The sequence below is a fragment of the Malus sylvestris genome, chromosome 7 (genome assembly GCF_916048215.2).
Source record: "Malus sylvestris chromosome 7, drMalSylv7.2, whole genome shotgun sequence".
Taxonomy (NCBI): domain Eukaryota; kingdom Viridiplantae; phylum Streptophyta; class Magnoliopsida; order Rosales; family Rosaceae; genus Malus; species Malus sylvestris.
In genome coordinates, this window is record NC_062266.1 from 20,274,285 (window position 1) to 20,297,309 (window position 23,025).

The window sequence follows — 23,025 nt, forward strand, 5'->3', positions numbered from 1 at the left end:
GGGCCTCATTGAATCTGAAACAGCCAAAGGGCCAACCGGCTGGCCCAAATGAGCCAGCCAGCCAACCCCGAGCTGGGCCAGAAAATTGAGTATTTATGTCAGATATAATCGATAGGAATTTTAGGCCAAATTTCAAATGCAAAATGATATCAAAAACAACATTAAATAACATTAACCAACATAAAAATTATACAACATAAAAAAAAAATTTACAACATGAAACTTAAACAACATGTTCATTTTTAAAAACATGTTGTTTAAGTTGTTGTAGCTTTTAAATTTAAATAATAAATTATGTTTGACCATTTGGCCCTCGGTTGGAGGTGGTTTTTCGTGACATGGCTAAAACGAGCCTTATGACCCTTTAGCCCTCGGTTGGAGATGGAGGCAAATATGATCATGTACTGTTCATTAAAATATTAATATCTTGAAGGACCAGATAACTAAAACAAGTCATTTGACCTTCGTTTGGTTGGAAATGATCTTACATAGGACATGGATTCTTATTCAGTGGCTGCATGGTGGCTACTGATAATTGCCTTCGAAGTCAGTGTTCTTTCATCTTAATCCACACCAATGCAAAGGCTGTGCTATGCTCACATAAACCAAAGTCAATGCTCTATATATTGGCTTCTATGATATACACACAACATATTACAAGTAAATTTCATAAACATAAACAAGAAGCAACATGATAGATTAAGCTCAATGTAGCTAAGCGTCAGACCATGTGATATCTAGGCCACCCTAATTGTCCTCGGACATGCCCAAGGCTTTCCAGACAACCTTTGAGGTATCAACAATGTTGTTAGGGCAAGGAGGCTGATAGTCATGGTCTGCATCACACCCCTCAGTAGAGTCTCACTCATCTACCACCACAACCACCACACTATGCCCATTGCCATTAATTCTGACGTGGTTATGACGCCTACTTCCGTTGTTATACCATCCAGTCGACAATGCCACCACTGGTGTGTTGTCATTGTGGTAATGGTTGTCACATTCTGAAGGACTGCCACCATCACCATTTTTCTCAAAGCTGTTAAGAGTAAGGTAAGCCTTGGTGCTCCCACCAGACAACTATTGAAAATTTTGAGTAGAAATTTCATTGTCTCACTTTGGCCATTCCCAAAAGGTTTTCTCACTTTATAAGGCTTTGTCTCTTATAGATAGTGATTGGAATGATAAACCATTAAGAATGAAATAGGGCTCAACTTTAGGGTTGGGATTTGAGATGTACTAATTAATTGATAATTAAATAATAATTAATATATATAATTAATTAATATATAATTAATTACCAAAAGATGGAGAAAAATCAAAGCACTTAGATCCGATAGAGAATGAGAGTATGAGTCTACTGCATTCTCAGATTTTTGTGCAGAACATGGAATTATACTGATTGTGTATTCATTGGATATGCAAATAATAGTGCTGCTTATAGGTTCCTTATTGTAAAATCTTCGATTTCTGACATACATGTTAACACTATATTAGAATCAGTGGATGCAGAATTTTTTGAGGATATATTTCCTTACAAAGAAAAGGAATCTGATTCTAATACAAAGAGGGTTCCTAATCATAGTCATGATGAAGCCTCTTCTTCTGGTGTCCAAGAAAATGATGTGGAACCAAGAAGAGGAAAAAGAATCAAAGTTTCTAAAAACTTTGCATCAGATTTCATTGCTTTCTTGTTCGAGAATGAACCTAGAACTTTTAAAGAAGCAATGTCTTCTTCCGAGGCTCCTTTATGGAAGGAAGCAATGTCTTCTTCCGAGGCTCCTTTATGGAAGGAAGCAATTAAAAGTGAAATGGAATCCATTATGGAAAATAACACATGGGAATTGGTTGATTTACCTCCTAGTAGTAAACCAATTGGTTATAAATTAATTTTCAAGAAGAAACTTAAGGCGGATGGAACCATTGATAAGTTCAAGGCATGTTTAGTAGTCGAAGGTTATCGCCAAAAGGGATAACCTATTCTCCATTTTCTCGCATAACGTCAATTAGGACGTTAATAGTGATTTCGGCTGTATACACCTTTGATATACATTAAATGGATGTAAAAACAGCATTTTTAAATGGATAACTAGATGAAGAAATATACATGGAACAACCTAAAGGGTTCGTGCTTAAAGGACAAGAAAGTAAAGTGTGCAAATTAGTTAAGTCATTATATGGACTTAAACAAGCATCAAAACAATGGCATGAGAAATTTGATCATACTTTGTTGACACATGGGTTCAAAATAAATGAATTTAACACATGAGTCTACATTAAGAGTAATGATAAAACTTGCATTGTTGTCTGCTTGTATGTGGATGATATGCTCATAATGGGAAGCGATAATGATGTAATAAACAAAACAAAGAAAATGTTGAATTCAAGTTTTGACATGAAAGACTTAGGTCAAGCCGATGTCATTTTAGGAATTCAAATTAAGAAAAATAGTGAAGGGTATGTCCTTACACAATCCCGTTATGCAGAAAAATATTACGAAGGTTTGGTCAATTTGACTACAAACCTGCTGCAACTCCTTTTGATGATGGGTGCAAGTTGGAGAAAAATAAAGGTACTGCCATATCTCAGCTTGAATATTCTCAAGTAATTGGAAGTCTAATGTACTTGATGAATTTAACTAGGCCCGACTTAGCTATGCAGTAAGTAGGCTATATAGGAGTAAATGGGGCCGCATTTATGAGAATTGAAATGGCTAAATTATCTAAAGCTCCTACGAAATCCAGGATTTGTTCAGGGCCAAAATGAACACAACCGTATGAATTGATGTATGGCATACATGATATATGTGTAGCATATTTTCTCAGTTTGCTCTCGTGCGAACTCGTTTAACTTCGGAGTTCCGACGGAACCTGAAGCCAGTGAGCTCCCAAAAGGTCTCGTGCTAGGTATAGATGGAAGGTTTACAAGATCCACTCATCTGAGCGATGTGGGATGTTACACCTGGTGTCTAAATTGTTTTAAAAAAAAACCCTTTTCTTTTGATTTCTTTATTTTGTCAATTATTTAATTATTTTTATTTAAATTCGTTTTTATTATTTTAAATTCCAAAATCAACATTTTCGAAATCAACTTTGGTCTAAATAATTAGCTAAGGATTAATTTAAATACAAATTATTCATTCAATCCCTATGAAAACGATCTTATTTGAGCTGCTATACTACGACAACCTTATACTCTTGCAAATATTTTTGTGTGATTTTAACCCTATTTGCGTAGAAGGTAAAAATCCTAAAACCTAGCAAACTACTCGCCAAAAACTACTAATCACTAGACAACGTATCTTTTGCTATGCAATTTTGTATTACATTCCATCGGCATTACGCCACTGGCCTGAATAAATTTTATGATAAGGGTAAATCCTACTGTCGTACTACTCAACTATGCTACGATATATTCCAAACAGAAAAATTTAGGCCAAGGATCAAAATTATAAACTTCCATTGGAATTTATGGTTTATATGCGAAAGAGTTCTTATTATTATATGCGACTGCCTTGGACAGACGATTTGTTCAAACTTGAAAAAGACGTCCTACTAGTTTATAGTTCACACAGAACAGGAAGCAGCCAATTTTAGTATACATAAATATTCCAATTTTAAGATTAAGCTTCGATCATACTGTGCAATATGAACCTGTAAATCAAATATTTGTACTCACTACTCAGCATACAGCAGGCCGTGACAGCAATCTTAAAAGCAACTCTTAACATGCCAAAACAGAGGACCCAAAGGATGATTAGTGCCAGCTTGCAACACCAAATGAACTGTGAGTGCAGATTCTAATTCCACCAATAATTTGTTAATCCTTAATCTTCTGTCAATTGTATGTCCAAATAAAGTCCCCATAGTTCAGCAGTAAGAATCTCACCTGTATCAAAATTGGCGCAAAACTCAGATATCCATTTACCATAAAAAACTCTTAAAACACCACTTGCTCCAATATAATTATTATTTTCCCTTTTTGCAACCATCAAATTGCTTAAATCAATCTGAAGGAGGAGCTTCCCAATGGAGCAAAGATTCAATCCTATAGGGTTTATCAATCTTGTGAGTAATAGTTTTTAACCATTTACAAAGATAAGAAAATAAGTAGGAATAACAGCATTAGGCTCATTAGTCATTACAAAATCTTGCTCAAAAACAAATTTATTTCGCCAATACCAAATAAACCAACAAGCAACGGAAAAAACTAAGATTCACTCTAACCACCCAATGTGAGTGATTTAGTAATGAGATTAAATGAAATCAATGATGAAAATTAATGTGGGCTGACTGTTGATTTTACATTTCCTAATTTAAAAATAAATAAATAAATTTATTTGTACCAAGATATCAACTCTTGTTTGCTAATGCCGTGTTTTTTGCTTTGTTTTCGATCCTTCATACAAGGAAACTCAGTTCACACATCTTCCTTGCAATGACAAGAAAGCAGTTTAACTATGTTTCCAAGTAAATTGAACTCTCTAACCCTAATGAATACAGCACATATATTATTTTATAATTAATCGCCGTTGACATTCTAGCTGTTGAAAAGTTAAAATCGTATGTGGGAATCGCATCGTATATGTCACCTAAAATTGACTACTTGTTTGCTTACTCCAACTGAGGAAACTTGTAGCAGGTTTTATTGTTTCAACTTTCATATATTTGTCATGGCATCTCGCCATCGGCAGGCTCAGTACTCTCACCGCCATCTGATTCAGTTGTAAATAAGACGAAGCACAATAAAGAGGATATGATATAGCAAATGTCACCTTCCGATGAAAATTTAAAATCGTATATGTGGTTTTTCATTGGGAGATGGAATGTGTGAAAGGAACTATTGGCCGTCATGAATTTTATACCGATTTAGCGTAAACAAAATGATTAGTGAATTAGAAAAATCGCCAAAAAATATTAATTTTATAGCAAAACACTTCAAGAGTCCAAATATTGGAGAAAAATATCAGGAGTCTATCCAATGGTCATGTGCCATAATTGGTTGTTGGTTGTGAAATTCATTTGGCGTTATAAAATTAGGTTTTTCTCTAAAGAGTTTGAAGTGTTTTTCTCTAAATTGTGATATTATTGCATGTGAAAAGCCCTAAAATAAGAATATAACATTTGAAGTGTTTTTAACACAGTAACTTTTTTCGACTATCCTATCACAACGGGTACTATCAATCCAATTAACCCAATTATTTATTCATTCAAAGGTATCATATAAGTAGATGATTCACTATTCATATTTTACTTGATACCTACACCACTGATTTATTTGAAAGTGGGTACCAAGAAGCAAGAGGTTTTCAATTAGCTACTTCTGCAACATCAAGTTCAATATCCATGTATTATTCTATATATTATTAAAACGAAAATAAATTACATTAATCAGACGGGAATCAAAAGGTCCGATTTTTATTACAGAAATTAGACTACTAAGAAATCATTTATTAGTGTCGCTATGATAACTGTAACATCTCACATCGCCTAGGGAAGTGATCCTTAAATGTATATTCTCATCCCTACCTAGCACGAGGCATTTTGGGAGCTTACTGGCTTCGAGTTCCGTAGGAACTCCGAACTTAAGTGAGTTGGGGCTAGAGCACTCCCAGGATGAGTGACACACTAGGAAGTTGCTCGTGAGTTCCCAAAAATAAAACCGTGAGGGAATGGTAAGCCTAAAGCGGACAATATTGTGCTATGGTGGAACGGGACCGGGATGTGGTGGACCCGGGCATGGATGTGACAAATGGTATCAAAGCCAATCCCTGGCCAGAAGTGTGCTGATGAGGACGTCGGGCCCCCTAAGGGGGGTGGATTGTAACATCCCACATCGCCCAAATGAGTGATCCTTAAATGTATATTCTCATCCCTACCTAGCACGAGGCCTTTTGGGAGCTCACTAGCTTCAGGTTCTGTAGGAACTCCAAAGTTAAGCGAGTTGGGGCTAGAGCACTCCCATGATGGGTGACCTACTGGGAAGTTGCTCGTGAGTTCCCAAAACAAAACCGTGAGGGAATGGTAAGCCCAAAGAGGACAATATCGTGCTATGATGATGGAACGGGCCCGGGATGTGGTGGACCCGGGCCGGGATGTGACAATAACCGACAAGAAACATATATTACTGTTGGATTTTAAGCAACATCTGATAGAAAATGGATGCAGTGGCGGATATAATAAGTGATAGAATTACCAGCGTCAAGAAATGAATTTTTAGACATAAGTGTTCTAAACAGCGGCCTAGGCGCTGAGCGGTGGTTGTCATATCCGATTTAGAACAAATCGTTTACAAAATCGGTGAGGAGCCAGGCGGCCGAGTAGGCGCTCGATAGGCGCTCTAGGCGGTCTGCGGCGCTAGGCGGCATGTCTAGGCAAATTGATACTGGTCTTTTTCCATCGCCAGCGCCTCTGCAACTCTGGTCTTCTGTTCCATGCCCTCTCGTCTTAGGCAGACTCGTATATGCAAATCAACTATCTGGATACTAGACTTGACGAAGAAGGGAACTTACAGAGAAAAATATAAGAAGTATATGTGAGTGATGAGGAAGAGAAAATGGAAAACAACCCAGATTGAAGAAGAAGAAGATGTTCGAGAGAGGACGAAGATGTGCGAGAGAGACTTCTCTAGTGATGTGAAAGAGGCGTTGGAAAACAACCCACTTTACTGTATTTGTTCCCCACTATGCCTTACCATTAATCATTAAATAATATAATTGATTTTTTTAATCTTTTCTCTACTATTACATATTGAGACTTCTCTGGTGATGGGAAATAGGGGTTGGAGATAGGGGTCAGACGAGATTTTATCTCTTCCCATTTAAAAAAAATCTTAAAAATCCAATATTATATCACTTATTTTGAAATATCTTAAATTACTATTTTATCTTTATTATTTTATTTTAAAACCCTAAAACAGGGAGAAGAAGTTCTTCAGCTTTTGAAAACTTCGCATTTTGCACTTTCTGACGTATATGTATGTATGTATTTTATATATATATATATATATATATATATATATATAACTAATATCACTATTCTTTTATTAGCTTATTCATGAATTTAATTTTTTATGTGTAAATATGCATTTATTTACAAGATATACGAGAAATTTACCTAAATCCGCCTTGGCCGCCTAGGCGCCCGCCTAGATCTCGCCTAGCCGCCTAGGCTCTAGGCACCAGCTCACTGCCCGACTAGCGCCTAGCGTTTTTAGAACCTTGGATATAGCCGACAGAGAAAGTATTAAAAATGAATAAATAAGAGCATTCTTTGTCGGCTAAAACTGACAAAAAATACTAAAACCGACAGAGAATGTATTAATAATGAATCAATAAAAGCATTCTTGTTGGATAAAACCGATAGAAAATATATTAATAAAAAAAATATAAACCACTTTCTGAATCATTTCTTTCCACTTCAAGTTGGCCTCCCTTACATTCACTGCATTTTCCATATTCAACCTATGTTTCAAATCCTTCCTCTCTGATGACCACATGTTTGACAGGGGAAGAATTTGTATGGGCACACTAAAATTGTCATGGTTACTAGAATTCAAACTAATAGATTTCTTCGTCGGAGCACTTGAATCCTCCGAGCCAAGAACTTCTATGTTGATCCTTCATGAGCTTCCAGAGCATTCACCAGCCTGCCCAAAAGCACTGCCATAGTACCTTCCCTTTCCCGGGTTCTTGTTCTTCTTGTCCATGACCAAATATCTCAAAGAATCTCCTAGCACTATTCTTTATACCATAACAGTGATTTTCCAATTAAACAAAAAGGGGTCAGCTAGGTTGCTTATGAAGGAGCAATAAAATCAAGTTCTCCAATTTAACTGCCATAATCATTACTTTTCGATACCAAAAAAACACATACGAAGAAGAAACTTAGCAGAGCTTAATTTTAAATTATCTTAAAAACAATAAAAAATGAGAACGAACAATCCGACAAAGAAGAAACATTCATCACAAAGTTTAACAACAATAACATTAATTCCAAGGTAAGTTCTAGTGTTCAATTTTTATACAAGAAGTGAAAATTGGACAAAATTGAATTAAAACCCTAAATCTTGCACATATACTAATTCAACAAAATTGAACTACATAAAGCACAAAAAATCCCAAAATTGAAAGTAATCCAAAACCCTAGAAAAATACCTGTAGTAATTGCTGAGATTCCACCATCAATTTGCATAACTTATCACTTTGTTCGTTGAGATTCCAAATTGATAAAAGTCGTCCCTAAGATTGTCCACCATCCATCATTTTGGTCCTTCCGTTAAAAACTCCGTTAAGTGTCCCGGAGCTCTTAGCCGGAAGTTTGGGCAATTTTCAAAGCTTCGTAACTCAATCGTTTCTTAACCAAATTCGACCCATACTATATCACAATGAAGATAGGAAAATGTAGAATAAGATTATATCTATTTCAAATCCCAATGGTTTCCGAAGATGGCCAGAAAATAGCCTCAAAATTGACTGGTCCGAGTGAAAACTTGAAAACTCTCCGGAAACTGGGTAAACTTTAAACGTTCATAACTTCTTCAATACTCAACGAAATCAAGTGATTTAAAAATGAAAATCATACTTCTCAATGAGATGAAGAGAATGGTATCTTTTTCTATGGCTAAATCTCTGTGGTTTGGCCGGAAAACAGGTCGAAAGTTGCTAACTCGAGACCAAGACAGCCACTTTCGACCTGTTTTCCGGCCAAACCCCAGCCAGTTAGCCTTAAAAAAAGGTTCCATTCTCTTTGTCTCATCGAGAAGTATGATTTTTGTTTTTGAATCACTTGATGTTGTTGAGTATTGAAGAAGTTATGAACATTTAAAGTTTACCCAGTTTTCGGCGAGTTTTCAAGTTTTCACTCGGATCATTCAACTTTGAGGCTATTTTCAGGCCATCTCCGGCAACCATTGGGCTTTGAAATAGGTATAATCGGATTCTACACTTTCCTATCTTCATTTTGATATATTATGGGTTGAATTTGGTTAAGAAACGATTGAGTTACGAAGCTTTGAAAATTGCCCAAACTTTCGGCCAAGAGCTTCGGGACACTTAACGGAGTTTTTAACGGAAGGACCAAAATGATGGATGGTGGACAATCTCAGGGACCACTTTTATCGATTTGGAATCTCAGGGACCAAAGTGATGAGTTATGCAAATCTCAGGGACCATTTTGGCGATTTACCCTAATAATTTTATGGCATTTCATCCGACACTAAATATCCGCCAGGAATTTATGTTGGATATAACCGACAGGATTTCATTGTTATTCGACACTAACTGAATGATGTGTTGGATATCTTTTATCCGACATAATGGCTTATTAAACCGCCACCATCATCCGACACCTAAAGCTAATATTGTAGTAGTGTTAGAATTGCGTTTTGGAAGCCTAAACAATTGTTTTTGGTCTTAAATGCATGAGCCTCTGTTGGAAGTATGCCCACAAAGCCACTCATTTGATGTAATAGCTTTTGGAATACTTATTGTATTAAACTTTTATATGTTTAATGAAGGGCAAAGCTTATTGTTAATCACTATTTATTGTATCATGTGTTTAAGCAATAAGGGAATCCAAGGAATGTATTTGATCTAAGAGACAAGTGATCTAAGTGAGTTAGATTATCGAGACCATTCTCTTATGTTCATTCCTAAAACGTTCCTAGCCATAGGATTGCCAATTGGGCATTGACAATCCGCTAAGGTTAGTATGTGTTATGTTGACTCAAACGTGAGTATGAACTAGTCTCAAGTCATTTGGTGTTGGACACTAAGACAAACACATAGGTGCTCGAAAAAGGTAATCGAGTACACTGAACGACGATCAAAAGAGAGTTCGAACATACATGTCATGTATGAACTCTAAAGTTGCAATATGCAAAGTAGTCCTTTGACCTGAGGCATCATAGATGTCTAATGGTTAGGTCCTTGATCTTTGATCATGTCAACGACATTCCTTCGGATTGTCCACGGCATTGTTGGGGTCAAGCTATCTAGTCATGTAGGCATATGAATGCACAACAAGGGATCTCTAACCTTCCATGGTGGAAGGAGAATACTCTAAGATATGATTCTAAAGTCTTTGGCCAAAGCATATGAATATGACTTAGGAAGTTTGTTCCAAATCATATTCAAAGGAATCATATAGGAAAGTATCACATTAGATAGTAGACATGAAACAAACTATCACTTAAACAATGTGATTAAGAGCATTGTATTATAGAAGGACCGTATTACATTGTAGTTGTAACTGGATAGGTTCTCCAACCAATTCTACTTAGCTTGGGTAACCATGATATGCTGCTAGGTGTCACTCATGGTTTGTGGAAGCCCTGAAGATTAGCAAACACTAATCTTAAGGGAGAATTGAAATGTGGTTTCAATTCACAATCGATCGTTAAGAGTAACATCGCCCACTGCCTCGCTAATTGGAACCTAATGGATCGCACACCACATAAGGATGTTAGTGAAGAAATTATATGAAATGGATAAGCAATTAAATGGTTTAATTGAAGAATGGTCAAAGTTAATTAATTATACGAAAGGTTCGTATTGGGCTTTTAAGTTAGTTTGGGCTTCGGGGTCCAAAATTGTTTTGGTCCACTAGGCCCATTATGTTTAAGTTGTATGACAACTAAAACAAATATGGGTATTTAGCCCAATAACAAAAGGAGGCCGGCCATAGCAAGGGTAGTGGGAATTTTTGCTTAATTGCAAGTTTGCCACTAACCTAAGAGATGAAGTATAAAGTCATCTTTATAGCTTTGTTTCTAAAGAGGGGTTTTCTAATAGAAATTGGGTGAAACATTTTCTCTCATTTTCTACATAGAGGCCGGCCACTTAGAGGATTTTTACTAGCATCTAAAATCTCTCTAAGTCATCCATATCATCTTCACAATATACATCTTTGGTGAAGAGACTTAGAGACATCAAGCTTTTGATGTTTTTGGAGAACAAATCCTTTTTCCTCAAATCATCAAAGGAGCACTAAAGGGAGGAAAACACAAGGAGGATTCAAAGAGCTTGGAGGTGACTTGAAGGCCCTCCACTTGGGTGAATCCCTTGTGTAAACAAGGATGAGCTTCAAGGGTAAAGAATCACTTAATCTTTACTTCTCTTTAATGTTGTTAAAGAGTTTATTTTGGTTCACCATATACTAGGCTTTGAAAGTCATGGGTTTTATGAATTGTTTTTTAATGCATGCCTACTTTAAAGTGTTAATAGCTTGCATGAGTATTCAAATGTTCATACTTGTTCTTAGCTAGGACAAAATTTTTCCTTCAAGTGGTATCAGAGCCTAGGCCTAGTGTATGGTGAATCCTTTTGGGTTTTGTGATGTTCATATTTTGTGATTTAAATGTTGTAAATGTTACAAGCTTTGTTCTTGCTTTTGAATATATAAATTTTGCTAGAAAATTTAGCATCTCAAATGTTGTAGATGTATTTCATTTAAGCATGAATATGGGAACTAAAATTTGGTGCCATGTGTTTTGGGAAATTCGGCCAAATCCTTAGGGTGACTTTTTGGGTTCATGTTTGTCTTGTTAAAATGGTTTTAAGGTGACTTTTGGAACCCCTAAGTACCCTAGGATATTAGCCCTTTTTGAGAGGTGAAAAATTGAGTTTTGGTGAATGAAAAACATCCATGGGGCTATTATGAGTTTTCATGGTGTTCTTCAAATGTTCTTGAAGTTCTTGCCAAGAACAAAAAGGGTTTGAAGTTTTGATTCAAAAGTTTTATGTTTTTCATAAAGTTTTGGTTTAATTTTGATGGGTGATGGATATTGGTGAGAAGTGATTAAAAGGATTTAATGTTTGTCAAAACTCATAAATGTTTTACAAAACTTTTTCTTACAAACCATCAATTTCACCTCACCCACCAAAATCAACTTGCATATTGCACATGCATGCACTAAAACCCTTTCACACTTGTTCACACACCTCCTAGGCCGGCCACCCCAACAAGTGGGGTACTTTTGGGGCCTTTTGTGCAATTACATAAAGTTGTGAAAATTTTGTGTTTTTGCATTTTGGCCCAAAAGTTTACGTTTTTACGTTAAGGCCCTAAAACGCTAAAGGACAAATTGTTTTGATCCTTTAATGATGTTTTTACATTAATGAATTTTTGGGTTCTAGGTGAAATTACATGAAGTTGTGGACTTTCGTGTTTTTCCAAAGTGACCCCAAAAGTTTTTGTATTTGCATTATGGCCCAAATGTTGTGGTCATAGTTTCCTTTTGGCCCAAATAAAATGAGAACAAAAATTGTTTTGTCTCTTTAATGAGAATTGGATTTTCATTCTATTTAGTTCCATTTAAATCAATTCTATGGATCCAAAAACCAATTGTTTAAAGTTGTTTTCTTAGTTAATATGATTGATTAAGAAAATGGTGATTATGAACCAAAGGCCACGATAATTGAGCTATGTGATTGGCCGATATACATTATGAATGTTTGGGTTTTAGTAGTGTAGATTTGAATGTAATTTGATTAATTCAATTTGTTGTAAATGGACATAAGTCCATCATTTGATTTATGTTGTAAAATGGCATAAGCCCTTATTATTATTTCATGTATTCCTTTTTGTTTATATGTATGCAAAATGGAATAGTTGGGTCCAACGCCCAATAGGAAATAACGGTTTAATTAGATTAAACGCGTAACTAAAATCAACAACTATCTACCTTAAACCCAAGGTCCAACACAAGGCTCGTGTTGGATCAAATCAAACGGTTCATAATCATCCTAAAACCTAATATGACTATATAGTCCATATGAGGATGCAATGCATTCGTTAGTAGTTCCATATAGTCTCGCTTGTTTCATCGAAACAGTGAGAGTATTATATGCTACTAATTCATATTAACTTGGACCAATGGTTGTGATAGGCCCAAGTTCTTTTAATATGATTAAAATGTTTTGATGTAGCCCAAAACTACTCCCTCAAATTAAATATTATGTTGATAAGTGAGAGATGTTTTGAACATCTCTTCGTAGGCCTTCCACCGTGGTGGGTTCCAAGCGTTTGTGACTCATGCACCGGCTTCACCCTATCATGGGGAAGTACAAAGCATGTGCTTACATCCAGGAGGAATCCATATACATATGATGAGGTGAGTGTAGGCAACGAGGATAGCCGACATCGTATCATCGTGAGGCTATTCTTGAACCCCTATACAAACTAAGCATGGTGGGAATAACTTAACTAAGTGCAATGAAGCCGACATCGTATCATCGTGAGGCAACATTCTCTAGAGGCCAAACGGATGGGTAATTACAAAAGTTGTAAATGAATAATGCGTTATTCTCTCATCATTATTTTTGCTAGCCAAACATCGTATCATCGTGAGGTGGGCTTGGTAATGGTGAGTCTCCCATAACCCGCTAAGAGTTCAATATAACTCTCGAATTCTATTGAGGGATGTGGAATTTGCCAAAAATAGTGGGTGGTACTATTTGATTCAAAGACCCAATCAAATAGTTTTAAACAAACAATCTAATACGATTTCTGTTATGTTATGTAGTGAACGACATGCCTAAAATTATACCCACCATTATACTTGACAAAAGGGGCCTTAAGGGCCAACGTTTCCTTGCTTGGTATCGCCACATTGAGAATGTCTCAAAGGTGAAAGACATATTGTATGTGCTTAAGCAATCCCCTCCTCATGTACCTCCTACGAAATTAGCTTCAAAGGAGGAGTGTCAAAATTATGTTAGACACTATGAGGATGACTTACAAGCCAAATGCTTAATCCTTACTTCACTTAGTGAGGAGCTTATGAAGCTACATAAGCACATGGACACTTCTTGTGCCATGGTTGAAAGTTTGCATAAGATGCATGACATTGAGACTAGTAATGTACGATTCTCAAATGTTTGTAGTCTAATGAATGCCAAGATGGCAAAGGGGGCATCGGTTCATAAACATGGACAAAAGGTGGAAAAGATATTTAGAAATCTTAAAAGTTTAGGAACTTCCATCGATGGGAAAATGGCCCAAGATTTTTTCCTTGCATCTCTCTCGGATGATTTCACTAAGTTTATTGTAAACTATAAAGTGAATAGATTCGATCATTCTTTGAAAGAGATTATTGACATGTGCTGTAAATTTGAAAAAGGTTTCAAAAGGGACAGTGGGAGTGAGAATGCAATGATAAGGAAAAGGTTGCATAAGAAGAAGGCAAAGAAATCCAAACGAACATGCTTTCATTGTGGAAAGGGTGAACGTTGGAAGAAGAAATACAGGGTGCGCATTGCGAGCCTTATGACACAAACTTTTAAAGAGACTATTTCTGTCATAGAGAGTTCTTTTACAGTGAGCTCTAGTTCCTGGATATTTGATTCAGGCGCTAGTCAACATATCTGTAATACGATGCAAGGACTAGTGGGGAGCAAGCCACTGAGCAATGGGGAGATGGTTGTGCGAGTTGGGAACGACACTAAAATCTCTGCAAAAGCAACAGGCACCTACATGCTTAACCTACCCTCTGGGGAAGTCCTGGAACTTAAAAATTGTTTATATTTTCCTTCATGTATAAAGAATTTGATTTCCATCTCTAAGCTTTTACGAGATGGGCACTCAGTATTGTTTGACAAAATGAGTTGCACTTTATACTTGAACGGCCGTATTATCTCTCATGGTAATATGATAGAGGGACTTTTTCACCTAGAGACGAATAGTGGGATGCACTTTATTGCAAGCAGGAATACCTCAAAACCCAAAAGGGCTAGAGAAGAAGTTAACCAAGAAAAGATGTGGCATCTTAAACTTGGACATGTGAACCTTGAAAAGATTCACAAGATGTCGAAAGACGGATACATCCACCCATTAGGTAATGACCGAGAGCGTGCCACTGAAATTCTAGGGTTAATCCACACTGACGTATGTGGACCTATGTCTACCACGTCGAGAGGAGGCTTCTCCTACTATATCACATTCACCGACGATCACTCTCGGTTTGGCTATGTGTATCTTATGAAGTACAAGTCAGAATCCTTTGAAAGGTTCAAAGAATTCAAGAATGAAGTTGAGAAGCAAACTGGGAAACAGATAAAGATCCTAAGATCGGATCGAGGGGGTGAATATCTGAGTAACGAGTTCCTAGATTATCTCAAAGAGTGTGGAATAATATCACAGTGGACTCCACCGGGAACTCCACAACTCAATGGAGTTTCTGAAAGGAGAAATCGAACCTTGATGAACATGGTTCGTTCTATGATGAGTTCTGCTGATCTACCAGTAACATTCTGGGGATACGCTCTATATACAGCAGCTTACTTGCTCAATAGAGTACCTTCCAAATCAGTTTCACAAACGCCCTATGAGATATGGCATGGAAGAAAGCCAAGTCTTAAACACATTAAGATTTGGGGTTGTGAAGCATATGTCAAGAAGCTTGAAGCTACTAAGCTTGAAGCGAGATCAGTAAGATGCTATTTTGTGGGATATCCTAAAGAAACTATGGGATATGAGTTCTACCATCCTGACGACCAGAAAGTCTTTGTCGCCAGAACTGCTAAGTTTCTAGAGGACGAATTAGTTCTCAAAGGGATTATAAGCAAACAGATGGAAATTAATGAGATTAATAATGAACCACAAACAAGCACTAGACATATTGACAACCCTGTTCCTGAAACCCTAGCTCCGCGTAGATCTGAACGGGTTAGTAAGCCACCTAAGAGGTATGGCTTAGACAATGACTTTGATGAATTGTACCTTCTAGGTGACAATGAAACAAAGGAGGACCCTAGAGACTACACTGAAGCAATGTCCGACATTGATTCAAAGAGATGGCAAGATGCCATGAAATCCGAGATGGATTCCATGTATCAAAATCAGGTCTGGACTCTTGTAGACCCTCCAGAAGGTATTGTACCTGTTGGAAACAAATGGGTCTTCAAGAGGAAGATAGGCGTTGATGGGAACGTGGAGACTTATAAGGCTAGATTAGTAGCCAAGGGTTACAGGCAAAGAGAAGGGATTGACTATGAAGAAACTTTCTCTCCAGTAGCCATGATTAAGTCCATTCGGATTTTGCTTGCTATAGCTGCGTACCATGATTATGAGATCTGGCAAATGGACTTGAAGACGGCCTTTCTGAACGGCTACCTAGAGGAAGAGCTCTATATGACTCAACCCGAAGGTTTCGTGTCCAAGTCTGAAAAGACTAAGGTATGCAAGCTTCAAAGATCCATTTATGGACTTAAGCAAGCCTCCAGGAGCTGGAACATTCGTTTCGACACTGAAATCAAAACATTTGGTTTTACTCAAAATGAAGACGACAATTGTGTTTATCAAAAAGTCGTTGGGGATGCAGTTGTATTCCTAGTGTTATATGTAGATGACATATTACTATTCGGGAATGACACTGCAATACTTTCTTCTGTAAAAGTGTGGTTGTCCAAAACCTTCCACATGAAAGATTTAGGAGATGCATCTTATGTACTTGGGATAAAGCTTTATCGTGATAGATCCAGAAAATTAATTGGATTATCCCAATCTATGTACATTGATAAAGTGCTAAGTAGGTTCGAGATGGAACAATCTAAGAAAGGCTTTCTTCCTGTAAGACATGGAATTCACCTTTCTAAGTCCATGGAACCTAAGACTTCTGAAGAAATAGGGCATATGAGTAGGATTCCTTATGCTTCCGCCATAGGAAGTCTCATGTATGCCATGATATGCACAAGGCCTGATATCGCATATGCTGTGAGCATTACTAGTCGATATCAATCTAACCCAGGATTAGAACACTGGGCAACTGTCAAGACGGTCCTTAAGTACTTAAGAAGAACTAAGGACATGTTCCTCGTATATGGAGGAGCGGCAGAGTTGCGAGTGGAAGAACTAAGGACATGTTCCTCGTATATGGAGGAGCGGCAGAGTTGCGAGTGGAAGAACTAAGGACATGTTCCTTAAGTACTTAAGTCCTTAAGTACTTTAAAGTGTTAATAGCTTGCATGAGTATTCAAATGTTCATACTTGTTCTTAGGTAGGACAAAATTTTTCCTTCAGCCTCATGGTTTATCATGAGTTATGTTCAATTCACAATTCTCTTTGAAATCGACATATAATAGGCCGAATTCTAATACTAGTATATTTCTTGTTGATTTTCTATAGCCATATCGATTGAATGCGATATTTTCCAACTTTAATTCTTCTTTTTTTAAATTTGAAACATTTTATTTTCTTCATCGTGCTTTGTTGGAATTGACCAATATCTTATCCTACATCATACTTCTCCACTTGAAAGGAACTCGGCCCGTGTTTGTCTGCAAACGATCTTGATAACTAGTAGATAACTCCCGTGTTAAGAAAATAATTTCTTTAACTCAAGAAGCAAAAATTTCTGTGTACTTAGGTGGAATAATCATGAAGTTAATCCATACAAAATTAAAATATGCCAAAAATAATCAAAATATTTGTCCTTTCTCAATTTTCTTGTTTGGTCAACAATGAAAATTTAACTCCAAATTATTAGATTGATGATTCTAAAAAGTCATAACAGTTTCCGAATCACTCATTCCTTGAATTTTGAGCCTTCATTTGTCTTCTTCAATGAGACTGTCAACAAGAAAAATTTCTTGTTCTTTTTCTTCCACCTTGACATCCACCGTTTTTTGGCATAATGAATTATTAGTCTCCATCATTTTAGCTTCTTTTCTAATAGTTGCTTGATCCGTCTTTTCCAATTACAATTTGTAGAAATCGGAAAAAAAATTGCTTACCACTTAGTTGCTTCAACCAATGCCAAGTTTGCATAGTAATTTTTCCTTGTTGTCGCCTAAACTCTTGCATTTGATCACACAATAAACGCATATCACCTTGTTGTCGTTTACTATATATTTTGGTTTTAAGATTTATACACTTTTTATCATGGAATGTTTAAAACCAGTTTTAATTCATTTCGTCTTTCGCTTCTCTTGGGGAAATAAATTTGAACAAAATTGTGATGTCCTTTACACTCGAGGCAAAGAAAATAATTTAGACCGAACCAATCCCACTCATGGCACAATCTCTTGGTCCATAAATTGATTAAATGCACAAAACACACACTAGCACTCAATCACTCTATCTGTTGGAAGCATCAAATAATAAAACGCTCGCCTTTTCTCTCAAGCCTTTTTTTAGCACTGTGAGCAAAAAACGGATTCAGGGAAAATAGTTCATCGAGGAGACCTCATAAGCTGCATATTTTGGCATCCAACATAATTTTTGGCACATTTTGCACATCTGTCTGTCCAAGGTTAAGCGGTGTAAGGAATCCAAGGATCTTTCTAACTAGTATGTTTTTTTTTTTTTAATTGATGGATCTTTTAGTATTTCACATTGATAATCCTTATGTATTGGAATCACCTAATCCCTCTTACACAACTTGGATAACGAACGAACTAACAGTAAGTACAAAACTGATACTTAATTCTTGTATGTAGTGATATTCTTTAGAAAGTAAATACTGTGCAGATAATCATTTTGAATGTTTAAGACAGTAAACTTTACAAAGTCAGTGAGTAAAAAATTCATAATTTAACATAAAAATACCCGCTGTTTGAGGCACTTCAAAGTATCCAAGAAAAAAAAAACCAATGTTGCGAAAATTAGATAACAAAAATTAAACTCATTAAGTCTCGAATTTTAGTGCTTGCAAGTATACGAATCCGATGATTGTATAGTTTATAAGCACGGATATCGTCCCACAGAGATCGAATTGATTCTAAAATCTTAATAACTCAATCGAAACAAATTATAGTGGAGAAACTTTAAAGGAAAAGATAGAAGATTTGAATTAAGCTAAACATGAAATATGACTTTAAAATAAAATGCATGAAATAATAAAATTTAAAACATGAGAAAATAAAACCTAGGGCATCCGAATTCACCGTAACAAATTCTACTTAATTCCCTTAATATGTTATGCTCAAGTAGTTCCCCAATATTGATGATCAATTTTCCCTAAATTATTCTACGGCCATAGCATTTGGTTACATCAAAAGTATCCTTACATGTTAACCCACTCATATTTGTGGGTTAATATGTATCACTCAAATGATCTCATAAAACATGCCGTCATATGCTTTCTTGTCTACCTAACTTGGTATTAATATCAAGTAACTTCTTGGATCAATAGGACTTTATTATGGTTGTAATGGGATTAAGGATGATAGGCTAATGAAAGAAAGGTTATGGAAAAACGTACAGTGTAAATAGCTTGTAGAGCTTTACAATCGAATTTGAGAGATTAATGCTTAAACTCATGAAGCTCATCAAAACCTAACAAAACGGGAAATATTTTTTATTTGATTTGATCTTTGGAACACCCCCTTTTTTTCGTAAAAAGCAGTTGATTGTTTTTTTTGTTTTTTTTTTCTTCTCTTGTTTTCTCTTTTACAGCAATTATCAATTTTTTTTTTCTTTTCTCTTTTCCTTGTCCATAGCAATATTTACCCCCAAAACTTTGAACTCTTTTCTCTTAAAGAATTACTCTACAAGCCTTTAGATGGATTTGAATTTTTTTCTTGAGGCTAGGTTGGGACAATTTAGGTAAAAGAACAAGAAAAGACTCGCATAAAGGCTCAACGGGGCTAACTAGGAAAAATAATTATAACAGTTGGCTAGAAAGGCTCAAATGAAAGAAACAAATGCCTAAATCACTTCCAAGTTTGTTATGTGAATTGATGAAAGCAACGAGAGGTATAAAGCAAGTTCTAGAGATACATGTAAAAATGAGATCATACGCACAAGAATAATGAGATTGATGCATAGTGGTTCAATCATAAAATATACTCAAAAGCTCACAAGGATTACATAAGCTCACTAGATTCACATATGAAACTTTAAATCATGCTCTAGTTTCACATCAACAAGGCTATGTGCATATATATTTTCCAAGTCATGATCATAAAAAAAATGATTAAAACAAAGATAATGTAAAGAACTAATGCCAAGCTAAAATCTCTTGAAAGTTATGAAACAATTAAGACCAAATCTCATAATTGAATTGGAAAGTAGCCAATAAAAACAAGGCTCAAAGAAAAATAAAAAAAAATATATTTCAAAATTTATATTTTTTATTTTATTTTTAGAAATAAAACAAAAGGATTGAAAAAAACACATGAAGATAAGAATAACAAAAACAGACAACAAACGTATAGAAAAAGAAGAATAAATGCATAAGCTCTTGGACAAAGAAATTTTCCGGGTTTAAAGGAGACATGCAAGCGAAGATGTACATGGAATCCACCCCCAAACTTGAATTTTGTAGTGGCATCAAAGCTGAGTGATTCCAATTTCTACAAAAATACAAAATAATGAGTAAGCTAAACAAGAGACTGAGGAAAATAGTTTATTATTAAAAAAAAACTAAAAATAAACATTAAAGCTAAACCAACTAAAAAATGTAACAATCCAATTAAGTAAGGAATAGAATCAAATTCGATCTCCAGCAATGGCGCTAGAAACTTGTTGTGAAAATTAGATAACAAAAATTAAACTCATTAAGTCTCGAATTTTAGTGCTCGCAAGTATACAAATCCGATGATTGTATAGCTTATAAGCACGGATACCATCCCACAGATATCGAATTGATTCTAAAATCTTAATAACTAAATCGAAACAAATTATAGTGGAGAAGCTTTAATGGAAAAGATAGAAGATTTGAATTAAACTAAAAATGAAAAATGACTTTAAAAATAAAATACATGAAATTATAAAATTATAATAACGCTCACATGCGCCTTTTCTCTAAAGCCTTGTTTTAGTACCGTGAGCAAAAAATGGATTCAGGGAAAATAGTTCATCGAGGAGACCTCATAAGCTGCATATTTTGGCATCCAACATAATTTTTGGCACATTTTGCACATCTGTCTGTCCAAGGTTAAGCGGTGTAAGGAATCCAAGGATCTTTCTACCTAGTATTTTTTTTTTTTAATTGATAGATCTTTTAGTATTTCACATTGATAATCCTTATGCATTGGAATCACCTAAGCCCTCTCACATAGCTTGGATACCGAACGAACTAACAATAAGTACAAAACTGATACTTAATTCTTGTATGTGGTCATATTCTTTAGAAAGTAAATACTGTGCAGATAATCATTTTGAATGCTTAAGACAGTATACTTTACAAAGTCAAAGAGTAAAAAATTCATAATTTAACATAAAAATCCCCGCTGTTTGAGGCACTTCAAAGTATCCAAGAAAAAAAAAAAAAAAAACAAACGAACACTTCATGCATGTTCTCTATATATATCCAACAAAAGGATCCGACTTCTTCAAACCAACGTAAACCAAAGCCAGAGAAAGAAAGAGAAGATGAATAACAAGATGTTTTCAGGTTCTTTTTTCTTCATCTTAATCATTCTTGCTACGAACTGGTTGAGCATTGAAGCTCAAAAATGCAAGCCTAGTGGCAAGCTTAGGGGGAAAGAGCCTCCTCCAGGACAATGTAACCAAGGGAATGACTCCGAGTGCTGCAAAAAAGGCAAGCTTTACCCCACCTACACGTGCTCACCTCAGGTGTCTAAGAAAACGAAAGCAACCTTGACCATCAACAGCTTTCAAAAGGGTGGTGATGGTGGCGGTCCATCAGCATGTGACAATAAGTTCCACTCGGATAAGAGTCCTGTTGTGGCATTGTCGACAGGCTGGTACAACAAAGGGAACCGGTGTTTAGGCCATATTACCATCCATGGTAATGGAAGGAGTGTCAAAGCGATGGTTGTCGACGAGTGCGACTCCACAGTAGGATGTGATGCCGAGCACGATTACCAGCCTCCATGTGCTAACAATTTGGTTGACGCCTCTAAAGCTGTTTGGAAGGCCTTGGGAGTGTCAGAAAGTGACCCAAAATGGGGTTTTATGGATATATTCTGGTCTGATGCGTAATTGAGTGGTTTCCTCCATTTTTCCAATAAAAATTAGTGTGAAAGGTTCAATGCTTTTGTTGGGCTAGCTCATGCCTAATACTGCGACTGTGGCAAGAGTGTGAAGCTGTACAACATGTTGTACTATCATCATCTCTCTTGTTTCTTCATTCCTATTTCCAAGTTTATGGGGAATAAAGTTCACTTGAATTAGTGAAATGAGTAAACTTCTTTTGTCATATAATTGGCATTGTATGTTTGTCTTTCTCTTTCTGGTGTCTTATTTTGTTAAACTGTCAATTTGACACTGTATTAATTCAAACAATAGTCCAAATAACCAATCGTTTTTAATTTGACAGTATGATATAATAATCAACATGACATTAATATTCAACGTCTGAATTACAAGAAGACGTTATCATCAGGTGTAAACCTTATTTTGCATCTACATTTAGTCCTAAGTTTAATTAGAAGCCCTCTCAAGATCCAAAAGGATTTTCTTTCTGGCTATTTCTTTAGTTGATATCTTTTAGTATCTTTTTTAGCTGTACATCATCAGATATTTGAATCAACCAAGAAATACAGAAGAAACAATAAATACATGATTTGTATGGTGGTGATATAATAAAAACAGAGAAGCTTTTCGACGTTTTCATTACTGTCTGCCGATCATCAGATAGTGTTTATGATAACTTTTTAATTCATTTACCTCACTAATTGTATTACAAAACACCACGTATTTGAAGCAGTACACTCTATCTGCAGAGAAGATTACAAACATATCATAATTTGACATAGAAAAAACAGCTGTTTCAGGCAGTATTAGGCATCAGAAGGAAGATTGAAGATCATATGAAGGATCAGATTTATATATGCAGATGCTTTTCTCTTCATCTTACTCGTTCTTGTAACAAAGAGAATGACTCCGACGGCTACAAGAAAGGAAAGGTTCACGTGTTTGTAAGATATTTATCATGTTATATTGTTAGTTTCGTTCAAACAACGGTGACATAAACTAATAGTTTTATGTCGACAAGTCCAAAAACATAACATACAATTATGTCTGGCAAAAGAACATTTTCATTCTTATATGTCGAAAAGAAGGGGGTTTTCATCACAGATGGTATCTGAAATTGGCCATCACCATCAAGATGGTCTCT

General features: G+C 35.9%; 1 protein-coding gene across 1 annotated transcript; it reads left to right on the forward strand.

Moving 5' to 3' along the window:
* The first annotated feature begins 21,301 nt into the window (after positions 1–21,301).
* Positions 21,302–22,109, forward strand: LOC126630479 (kiwellin-1-like). The gene has a single exon (XM_050300598.1). It carries the CDS (start codon positions 21,315–21,317, stop codon positions 21,885–21,887), a length of 573 nt encoding a protein of 190 aa, XP_050156555.1. The 5' UTR covers positions 21,302–21,314; the 3' UTR covers positions 21,888–22,109.
* The last annotated feature ends 916 nt before the right edge of the window (positions 22,110–23,025 follow it).